Raw genomic sequence first — 12,496 nt, forward strand, 5'->3', positions numbered from 1 at the left:
GTGGTTTGTGTGTGCTTCAGTGGCGTACGTGTGGTAAAAATGCTTTTTTGTCTGTCCTGTATGAGCTAAAACTAACCGAAAGCAGCTAAGTGTTCGATAGGGTGTTTTTTCAAGTGTATTTAAGGTAAAAGGTTTATATAAATATTTGTTTTAAAGTGCTTTGTTTACGAGATACAGCGTGTCAAAGTTTTAAGAACAAAATCGCTTTTTTTATAATATTTTTGGAGCTAGTCCAGATCATTTTTTTTTCCAGTGGCGATGGCGTTACAATTTTGCCATATATGCATTAAAATGGTTTTTATTTTTTTACGCAAAAACGGTGCGGTCTAACAAAAGCAGCTGAGAGTCATAATTTGTTCTTAAGTGAATAAGGATTACAAAAATAATTTTTATTTTAAGAAAAAACATGGTGTACTATTTTTTTCCCAAAATTATTTAATTGATATCCCGTACGAACGTCACTGGTGATTATTTGGTAAACTATTTTTCATCAAAAAATGCCAACTAATGGTAAAAAAACGTGTACCAAATTTCATAAAAGTATCTGTAATGGCTCCGAAGATATAATAAAAAAAACGATTTTTTTCCTAAATTTTTGACACCCTGTATCTCGAAAACAAAGCATTTTAGAATTTTTGTTTATATGAATTTCTTACCTTTAAAATACTGCAAAACTCACCCTGTAAAATATCGGATACTTATTCAGAATCACCCTGTAGTATGTTCTGCATCAGCTAAAACTAACCAAAAACAGCTAGAATCCTTAGCCAATTTTATTTTATTTTTGTTTTACACTGTTTTTCAACATAAACCTTCTTATACAGGGTGTGTCATGAAACAATCTTGCCAAATAATTTTCCATGAGCCCCTTAGCTGGTTGGTGTCATTTTATAGGAACTATTTTATTTTCATTATTGTTAATATAATAAATTCATTCATCACAACCTTAACTGTATACACCCTGTAGAGATGTAATTTTAGCAAAATTAACTAAACTAAAACAATATTATTAATGTGTGGGCTACTAAATTTGGTTTCAAGCTATACAGTCCTGACGTCATAGCTGCTGTAATGTAGAAGATGCTATTTTTAAAAACTGTTTTGCCAGATTATTTCGAGAAATGTGTGGATTCCTTTTCAGTTTCTTGTTGGTAGAGAAAAATTAACATATAACACCATTTTTTTGGTTCAATTTGCCTGAAATACTAATAATATCAATTGAAAATTAAACTAGTATGATTGTTTTAAACATAAATGTGTCGTAGAATACAATATATACAAAAAAAAATAATTTAGAATCAAAAGAAACATACAAAATCCAACACAGACTATCCAGTTACCCTTTAGAGCCCTTTCTAGCTTTCTGCTGCCCTGATAGCAAATGTTTTTGCCCCTAAGCCCTACTAATACAGAGAAAACTCCATATCTCTATGGCTCTACGTGTCCTACCCTGGCTTTATAGTCTCTTGATACCTGCTCTAGTCTCCAAAGACAAAAATGTTCCTCAAGTAACTATGCGACTCTGTTATAAACAATTATAAATAATATCTAAGCTTTGCATTGTTTGAGAAAATATTTTTTTAAGCTCCAAATGTTCCGGAATTATTTCTTGTAGTTTTTGAGCTTTTATTTTTAGAGAAAATTATTTAAGATTCGTATTTTTTTGTATTTTTTTTTGACTGATGCAATATTGATTTTAAGAAACGGCTTTTTCGGTAACCTTCTGTATAGTTCTGTGTTCCTGACAGATAATTTTCGGTTCCTTCTTAAAAATTAAGGAAAAAAATTGTGGCAAAAAAGAAAACAAAATTTCTAGAGATACCTTAAAATTTTGATGTATTTTTAAGGTTTATTTTGTTCTATTGGGCCGATTTTTATGATTTTTTAAGCAATATGTAGCTAAATTATTTGACTTTTTAGTATATCTTCCTAAATTAAAAATGAATGTTCCATCTGTCAATTATACGAGGGAAAACAAAATGTTGGTATTTTGGTGAAGTTTGAAACACACTGTGGAATATGTTAAGACAGCAAGGGATTTAACAATAATTTTGTCACCTAGATACATCCTTTCTCGATAGTTTCTTTTTTGGTTCATCTCAATAATATCTCTTTATTTTTGTTGGAGATATTGGCTTTTGAAGAATACACTGACATTTTTTTGTAATTTTTACATTGAAACCATGCCTTTGCTTTTGGTCCTAGTCAAGAATAGTGAAATGATTTTTAAATTCCTTTCTTTGGTAATATATTCCACAGAGTGTTTCAAACTTGCACCAAAATATGAACATTCTGTTTTCCCTCGTATAATTGACAGATGAGAGCTTTCGTTGTTAATTTAGAGAGAAGTACTAAAAAGTCAAATAATTTGGCTACAAAATGCTTAAAAAATCATCAAAATCGGCTCACCAGAACAGAATATACAGTACGTCCCCGGATTGTCTTTACAAGAGGAAAAAAAACTTTTTTATTATTGAGATTTTCAAAAAAATGCAGTCTTCATAAAAATGTTTGCATGTTCTAAAATGGTTAATCCCGTTTATACTTTTCCAAATTACCACACCGTTTTAGAGAAAATTAAGCAAACATACTACACAAACTAAATAAACTTTATACTTGTTTAACATTAAAGCAGCAAAAAATATTACACTAATTAAAATTATATGTATAACAATCTATCAAAGAATGAAAACGAATTTGTATTGTGTATGCGAATGTGTATTTTCTAGCTTTCTAGCACTACAAAAAAAGTTCTAGCTATAGGTTCTAGCACAAAAAAATCAACCATATTTCCATGTTTTTCTTAATTTTCTCTAAAACGGTATGGAAATTTGGAAAAATATAAACTGGATCAGGCCCGTTCCTGGGGTGTCTGGTGCCTACGTGCGGTTAATATTTAAATCAATTATATATTTTAATCTTAATCTCAAAAATTTAAAGAATTTATATTCTGCGACAAACGAGCAATATGTAATTGGAAATGTAAAAAAAAACTATTCTAATTAAAGTATAAAAACATTTACTAAATAAATAAAACAAACAAAACCACAAACATTTAGTAACAAAAATAGTACCCTAAAGAAAAAAACTGACCCATTTTATATGAAATACATAAAAACAAAAAACAAAAATTCGGAAATAATACACATGTACTGATTTCTTTCGAAAATCGACAACTATGAAATTATGAACCCTTCCCGGACACAAACGGTACATTGTGAGACAGGAAATTGTAGAGAGAAACAAGCCCTATAGCATAGGATACAACATTTTAATGAACAATGCTTTCCATAAAATCAATAAAATGAAAAAAATACGAAATAATATACATGTACTGATATCTTTCGAAAATCGACAACTATGAAACTATGATCCCTTCCCCGACACAAACTGTACAATTTGAGACAGGAAATTGTAGAGAGAAACAAGCCCTATAACATAGGATACAACATTTTAATGAACAGTGCTTTCCATAAAATGAATAAAATGAAAAATAAATAGATGGAATCAATATGTTGCCAACAGATTGCCCTAGACTTGTTTATTCGGTGCGGCCAACGCAAAAAAGACGCTAAGCAACCTTTATCCTATGATGGTTTAAGTATTTGTTAATTGGCAAGAAAGCGTATCGGTTTTTTGTTACAAAGTACTGATTGACCCTTTGATTCTGCGCCCCCAAAATGTTGCGCCTACGTGCGTGCACGCACTGCACGCTCGCCAGGAACGGTCCTGGACTGGATTAACCATAAAAAATAAAATAACAGAACGTCAACGATTTCTTGTAGATGTATCTGTTTTAAAAGTGTTCTCGAATAGTTCAATTTAAATATTTTAAATAGTTTTTTTCTTGATTCTTTATATTTTTTGCTTCTGACGACGGAAAGAGAAAACTTTCCGAAACGTTAAGCATTTTTTTCTTTGTTGGGCAAGTTTTTATAACTGTAAACACAACTTCTACCAAACAGCGACCGTTCAGGTTTAACGCAGAAGTGTCTACCAAAAATAACTATTTTATTTGGTAGATTTTTTAAATATCGAGTTTCACCTGTAATCAGCCATTGTAAAGTTATTAAATCAAGCGTTTCAATTAGCCAGGATGTTATTCCCACGAAAATGAGTAGGATTTCGAAAAACCCGATGAAATTCAAGCTCTCTGTCTCTATTTGGCAACGTGTCTCGATTCGGCTATTTTCGTCTTCGGAAAAGCAGCACGAACGATTTCCCGATCTAAAATTAGCACAGCGCTTGTGTGATCGACAGATATTTTTACATCGTTTTTCGAAAAAAAATCGGAAAAATAGTTTTGTAGGCGTTGTCCGCATTAATGGGGAAATACTAACTAACAACTATACTAAGCAAAGCAATTTTCTTTTTACTTTTTATTTTTTTTTCTCTACTTTCGATTTTTCGAAATTAGAAAAAAAATACACATCTAAAGGCAAAAAATAGTTATTTTTTATACAAGACGATAATGCAATTTTATCGTCGTGTATAAACAATATTTTTTTCCTTAGCGAGTTACGTTATAAAAATTTTTCAGAAATTATTATTTCAATTAATTTATTACGAGTAGAAAAAATATTGTGCTGTGTTGGCGTTGGTTTCTATGTAATTTGACAAATGAATAAAGCTGTCTCTTTAGTTGTCAGTTTTGAGTCAATATTTTTTAATTCTCTTTCGTGTCGATTGCTGATTGAATTGGAGCCCGAAATGGCTCAAAACCATAGACAAACAAATAAAAAGAGACTGACAAATCTCATGGTAAAGAGAGGGACCGCGTTCCCGTAGCGCAACCCAGAATAACAATTTTGAAACCAATTAGCAGGATCATGGCAGGACGTACGTCTTTATTGCTATCTTTCTTTATTATGTGTGCTTTATATGAAAATGAAAGAGATAGGTATAAAACGTATCATAAGACATTACGACACATTCTGGCTGGCGGAAAATTTAAATTAGCCATTATTAGTAGTATTCTTTCATTCTGAAACTGAAAATTTTCACTTAAACTGATTTATTCCCTATACCACGTAAAGGGAACGTGGTGTAGGGAATAAATCAGTTTAAGTGAAAATTTGCAGTTTCTTTCAGAACGAAAGAATACTACTATTATAAGGGAAATTATAAAAAAGCAAAAATTGTACTGTTTTATAAACATATTTATTTATACATAAAAATAAATAAACTTTTTATAATATAATAACAAGAAATAACAGTGTTTATTCCACCCACCTACCAATTTTAACTGCAGAAGAACTGACCGTTGCAGGAAACGATCGGCCAATTTTTTTAAAGGGCATTAAAAATCTCATTTTCGAAAAAACTGCCTAATTGCAATAACAAAGTGAATATCCAAGCAAAGAAGACTTTACGAGAATACTGATCCTGAATCATTTTCAAGTCCAGTTTTAATCCTAAAACAAAAGTAAAATAGGTATATGAATAAAGTTTCTGATTACTATACCAGCTATAAACTACCTACCCAAAAAATGAAAAAAATTAATTGTATTAATTTGTTCTCTTAAGAGAGGTTCGAAATATTTTTGACACTACTATACTTCTACTTTTTTCTTAATAAGATGATAAATATATAACTACTTACTTTTATTTTACCGGGTGTCTTTAACATATCTATCAGAGAAAGAGGGCACCAATACATATAGAAAATAGATGATACTGGCTCCTGCAGCAAATAAAATAACAAATAGTATAACCTAAAACTATAAGTAACAAAATATAAATACCTATATGGAACAAAGGAATTTGTTCCCTATCCATATTCATAAGTCAATAAAATGGAGAGTTTAGAAAAAAAGGTAAATCACGAAACGAAAAATTAACAAACGTGACAAATTGTCATGATGTTGTCATCTTGGTTGTCATGATGACGAAAACGAAAGGCGATATTGTTCTAATTTCTATTTAGAAATTACGTTTTATATGGCTGCTTCTTTCTCTCTTGTTATATTAGAATGAGATAGTGGGCCCAATAGACGCAATGCGCAGATCAACAAAAATAGAACGAAATTTTGCGTTCTGAGGTGCGCTACGGGAACGTTGTCCCTCTCTTTGCCATTTAATTTGCCAGTCTCTTTTTATTTGTTTGTCTATGCTCAAAACGAAATAAGTAAATTACCAACAGATATTCAGGCTGAGGCGACACAAACGCCATATCCAAAATACTTCCATTTAAATCCCGAATAACTTATGAAAAGGAATACAAACATTTTCAAAAATGGAATATATTTTTTTTATCAATTTACTTTTACAAATAAACTTCATGGTATATTTCTGGTGTCGAAATATGCTACACGTAAAAATACTTGCACTGATTCAAGACACCTTGTATAAACAACCTATAAAAGTATTCTACAGACGTCATCATTTTTCTTATTCTTTCTTTTTCTTATTTCTTTTCATATTTAGGTCTAAATATAAATCTTTTTTTTTTCTAGGTTTTATAAACCCTTGCCATCATGTCCGATGAAGAAGAGGTCTACTCGTAAGTACATTTAGCTTATTTTTCTTTTATACAGTGACCTAAAAAGTAACGATTTGATTATTTTTATCATTGAGTTAGTCTATTCAACAAGCCAGGGAAATAACAACTTAACTGTGAATTAAAATGACAGACACAACTGTCACTCTCATGGCTTCTTTCGTTGGAGAGACTATATCAAAAATTATATAGTGAAAACATTTTTTTTTTAAATCCTTTGGAAAATTCGTACTAAACAACTTTCGTCTTTGATATTTTTCGATATTTAATCATCTCGCATGATTTTTACATATTTAAACGATAAATTTTGAATTTGGCGCCATAACAATTGTCATTTGTCATCCGTCAAACTCTTTTTTTATTTGTTTCTGAGCATGCTAAATTAATTCTACATTTCTTATATGTTTTAGATAATTAGTCCATTACTGTATATGTACCATATACAGGGTGGCGCCTCTTATCACATAAATGAAAATATCTACGAAAATATTTGTCTAAGAGGTAGACAACCATAATAGTATTTTGAAAAGACATAAATCCTCCATTGAATATCGGAATAATATAGTGGTTATTTCATTTATAATACAAGAATAACTTGCGTTTAAAAGTGACATATGTTCAACATTAATTTTGTCCCACCCTGTATAACATTTCAAGTCAAGTTTTAATTTGATTGAAAATGTACAATGGTTATTTTAACTACATAACATTAGGCTATACCGGGTAAATTCCAATTTAGGTAGCTTTTATTGAAATTTAAAATTTATTCTTCCTATTTAGACGATTATTTTATTTAGAGATTACATTTTAGTCATATAGACTTTTCTAAAGAAACTAACCTTTATTTTTTCTCTATAGAACCTGAAAATTAAATAATATAAAGGGTGTCATGTAAATTAACCTCTTACATACTCTTTACAAAATTTAATTTCAACACGCAAACTGTCGTTCTCCTTTGAGCATCTGCGTGGTATCAGAGGCGCCACCCTGTATATAGAATTAATTATTTGTTATATTTTATTAATACATTATTTATTTATTTAACTTTCAGCGAAGAAGAGGAGGAGGAAGAAGTTGTTGAAACGTAAGTTAACATAAAAAAAATCCTAAAAATTAATTGTTCATAACCCCATCAGAATATTACATTGGCATTCTAAAAAAAACAGTCCTGTTCAACTTGCAGCAGTCCAAATTCCAAATTTCGAGAAAGAACTTGATAAAAAAACATACAATTTACTATTTTCATGTTTTTCTTTCTCTATTTTACAGAAAAACGTAAGTTTTATCACAACCCATCCAACCCCCGTGATTTGTACAGAAACCAAAAATCTTTTAGTCCACCCTGTGTAAAGTAGATGCCAGTCTGTGTTTCGACACCCCCCGTATTATAGGAACAAGCTTGTGACTCACCACTATATGTTTTACCTTAGTTTTAATTTCTTATCTAGTATAATTTAACAAAAAATAAACATTACCATATGAGAAAATTTTTACTAATCACATACTTAACACATTATACCGGGTGGTTCAATGAGGAAAGGTTAATATTGAAACACCCGGTATATTACAGACTCTATTATACAGTATGATTATAAATAAATATAATTACTAACACTGTCGTCGAAATTAAAATAATATACAGTAAGTCCCCGGATTGTATCGTTTATTTATTTCTTTATTTTTTAAAATCTCCAAAAAAATTAAACTAGTGAGAAAAGATGCATCTAGATGATAAAATTATTTTTAAATTCCTTGCTTTGTTAATACACTCCATAGGGTGTTTCAAAATTTTACCAAAATATCAACATTTTGTTTTCCCTCGTATAATTGACAGATGACAGTCATATAGTCAAATAATTTACTTCAAATTGCTTAAAAAATAATCAAAATCGGTCCACTAGAACAACATATACAGGGTGTCCCACTTAAGATGGATACAAGCCAAGATGTTGGTTTGTATTCATCTCAAATGGGACACCCTGTATAAAAGATTTTCATCTAGTGAAGACAATTCGGGGGACAAACTGTATATCCTGACCTACTCATACGTTTATTTAAAATTATACGGTATTATACAAATATTTAAAACAAATATACACACCTAGACGACATTTTACTTGTTTTTCTATACAGGGTGTGTCTCTTATTAAGGATCAAGTAATTTCACGTTTGCATTTATTTAGGAGACACCCTATATCTTTTGGAACAATACTCAAACAATTATTGAACATAATACATATATTCAAAATTACAAAAAATTATATTTTGAGAAACAAAGAACAGCAAGTAAAATTTAATAGACATAAAAAATAAATTGACTGTGCAATCAGTACATCAGCAGTTTTTTGTATATCTATTCACAGTAATGCATATACAGTGTGTAAAATAAATAATGTACCAAACTTTACTGTGTGATACTATACAGATATACAGATAAAAGTGGGATTTATAGGATTTGTTACTAAGAATCTAAAGCATCGCTCACTGAGGTTTGATACACTAGTTTTTTTTTCACCCTGTATAAAGGAATCCATTTATTTTTGTGGTCTATTAATTAACAAACAAAATACCCTAGATCATAATGTTACTTTCGTTGATATAACTAAATTTAAGGGCTCGAACACACTGACGACCAGGCCGCAGCTACCTCTAAAAGCCATTAAATCAAATGATATGGCGCACACTAACGTCCTGGCCGTCCGTTAGTCGTTGCGACCAGAAGACTGCACGGAAATTTTCTGCCGCTTGTTGCCGGTTTTCTTCCAAATTAATAATTTTTCAGATGAAATCCCTTAAATTCAAGGTACAATATTTTATTTTCTATAAGATATAGTGTTTTAGTGTAGTTTTTGCACACGTGCAGAAAATCCAAAGAAATAGTATTCAGACTGGATCAAAGCTAAACTTAAATCTAATCCCTTTTTTTATCAAGGGTCGATTCTAGTAAAAACTCAAAACATTTTTATATGACATACCTACTCTATTTATGGTTGGTATGATACTCTGTTATTATACGTTTGAGTTTCGATGTTAAAAAATAAAAAAAATAATATTTAAAGTTTTTCTACAACCACTTGATATTTTTTGATTAAATTAGTTTTTTTAGTTGTATTGTAGTCATATACATTTAAATATTATATTTAATTTAACGTTTCAGGGTTCATTAGACTATATTTCTACTAGGTACATTATTTTGAAAAAAAAATTAAGAAAGTAACTTAAACATTCATAAAAATAGAAGTAATTACCGTTGTAGATTCTTCATTATATTGTAAACATTGAAATAACTGGAAGCTAAACCACAAATTACCTATAACAGATGCGAAAGAAAGAGACTGCATCGGAAACCGCTTGGCAAACCCCACACGCCCATTGAGTGGTGTAAATACACCGGTCGTTTAGTCCGGAAACCTATGCTGTGTCGTATTCGCTTGCTGGAATGACATAGTGCGTGGTTATATGTTTCTTTTTAAAAAAGGGTGTAGGATTTTTGTTGAACTTTTGAACTGTTATTTCTAAAAAAAAGATATTTATAGTATAAAAAATTAATTTATTTAACAACATTTAATTAAAAATGTGACAAAATAGTACCTTTCTATTGGTTCTATCGGACTTTTTTCGACTATATAAATCTTTATTTGTAAACTTTAATACATCAAATATTTTCAATCTAATAAATCATTTAATGATGTAAATAAGAGGAAATTTCTCACATGGGTGGTCAAATTCTATAGCTTTCATTATATCAAACAGCCTCTGAGAAATGTTTTCAACTCAAAATGCCTTTAATTATGTTTGACTACATCAATTAAAAAGGTCTTCAAATACATCAATGTGATATTTGTCTAAAATTTGCAAAAGAATCCGAATCTCTGGATAACTCGAAATTATTTACCCATTTAAAAGCCTGATCATGAAAGTGGAAAAATTTGTTATTTGTATTTATATTAAATTTTGATGAGTTTTGCACTGAAAAAAACATTCAGAGGCTGTTTGATATAATGAAAACTATAGAATTTGACCACCCATGTGAGAAATTTCCTCTTATTTACATCATTAAATTATTTATTAGATTGAAAATATTTTATGCATTAAAGTTTACAAAAAATAAAGATTTATATAGTCGAAAAAAGTCCGATAGAACCAATAGAAAAGTAACTATTTTGTCACATCTTTAATTAAATTTTGTTAAATAAATTAATTTTTTATACTATAAATATCTTTTTTTTTCTAATCTCCTACGAACTGATATAATATGACGAGCAATCTATTAAATTACTGTGAGATTATATGCCTCGATAACATATTGGTGCAGATTATTTTCACCCAAACTATACATTGATGCGGATTGTCTATGAACTCTTTCTGAAGGTCACAGAAACCTGAACGCGTAATTCGGTGTTCTTTCGCATCTGCTATAGGTAATTTGTGGCTAAACTTTCTACCTGCTTATATTTAGAGCCAGTGTTTGACGATCTTTTTTTACGGTCGCCCTAATATGTTTACTTGTAAAGTCGATAAGGGCGCCGTATCAGTAGAAAAAAGAAACAGAATATCTCCCTTTTTGTCGGTCGCGCGTACACAATGCTTTTTGTTTGTTTTTAATAGCAACTTCGCTTTTTAGTTAACTCGGATATTTTAACATTTCTGAAACAATATTTTCTAATCGGTAAAACGTAAAAAATCGTTAGATTTGACAACTCTGTTGAAACTGGTCGTTCATCTGGCCGCAGCTAAAAACGCAATACATCCGGCCAGCCGACGGCCAGGTCGTTGCGACCTGGTCGTCAGTGAGTTCGAGCCCTAAAAGTCTACAAGCAATTTTACATCAATAGATGGAGTCAATAAGATTTCCTATATTGTGTTTTGCTGAAGAGGTTTGTTGTAATTTAAAGTTAAAAAAGTGTTTAATTAGTATTATGAGCTTCGACCACTAGTATGACGTCGTACTAGGAGTAGTTTACGCTGTGTTAAAGTATCTACCAAAGTATAAAAATGATCTAGGCAACATCGTACACTTACAGAGGCTTTTATTTTGATTTTATTGTACATAGTTCACTTTTTATTTGATTTTTTCCGTTTTTTTTCGTGATCCCTGTTGCTTCTCACCCTTGTGATGTTACGTACCCTCGTAGGACCACAACCACAACCACCAGAGTCGAGTAAGTTTCCCCTCTTGGCTTTTGTAGATTTTTGCCGCAAGCGAATCTGTCCCTAATATTTGTCATTCTCTTACCCTTAGAGTTTTTGAGTTTTTTCAACCGTCTCTCATATAGTACTGAAGTTACAATAAAATACTTTCTTAAAGCATATCTGATACCTTTGAAATATACCTTATATTAAATTAATACCTAAAATAACAAAAAATCTACGAAATAAAAAGTTATTTTTTCTAACTTTTTTCTTTGTCTTCATCCAATTGACATATTTTATTGGAACAGAAGTACTGAGACACCCGCTATAATTACTATTTTTTTAATACGTTTTTGAGATTTTTTCCACATATACAGGGTGTTTCCTTAGAAATTTAAACCGTTATACAGGGTTGTTCACTAGATACGACACGGAGTATTGTAGCTAAACGATGCGATTTTTACAAATTGTAAGTTTGGGGTTCGTTGAAGGACTATTAGAGCTACAATTTAAAAATATTTTTACAAGATACAGAGAGTCCCAAACAAAGAAAAAATATCAAAGTTGTATTTTTTTAAATGGAACACCCTGTATATTATTACATTTTTAGTTTCTACGATTAAAATAAAGGTAAATTTGATTAAGGTTTATTTTACTTAAACCTTACCGTTTTTGAAATATTTTCAATTTTGTGAAATTGCAGTAAAAATTTTAAGGCTTCATTTTTGCAAGGGTATCAAAGTTTTTAATACTAAATATTTACTGAAGTTTATTTACTGATCAGTTATTGTGTTGCAATAATAAAAATAATACTACCTTATACAGAGTGTCTAAAAATTTATTTTAAATAATTATTAGCTTCAA

The 12,496-nt window shown here is 30.2% G+C and overlaps 1 protein-coding gene across 1 annotated transcript in view; it reads left to right on the forward strand.

Annotated features, from left to right (window-relative positions):
- Positions 1-12,496, forward strand: part of LOC115881969 (troponin T, skeletal muscle-like) — a 36,035-nt gene that overhangs the window by 156 nt on the left and 23,383 nt on the right. Inside the window, 4 exon segments of the mRNA XM_030899728.1 lie at positions 6,456-6,502; positions 7,551-7,583; positions 7,769-7,774; positions 11,635-11,661. Coding sequence (XP_030755588.1) covers positions 6,477-6,502; positions 7,551-7,583; positions 7,769-7,774; positions 11,635-11,661 — 92 coding nt within the window. The 5' untranslated portion in view covers positions 6,456-6,476.

Source organism: Sitophilus oryzae, unplaced genomic scaffold (genome assembly GCF_002938485.1).
Source record: "Sitophilus oryzae breed Bouriz unplaced genomic scaffold, Soryzae_2.0 scaffold_1745_pilon_pilon, whole genome shotgun sequence".
Lineage (NCBI taxonomy): Eukaryota > Metazoa > Arthropoda > Insecta > Coleoptera > Curculionidae > Sitophilus > Sitophilus oryzae.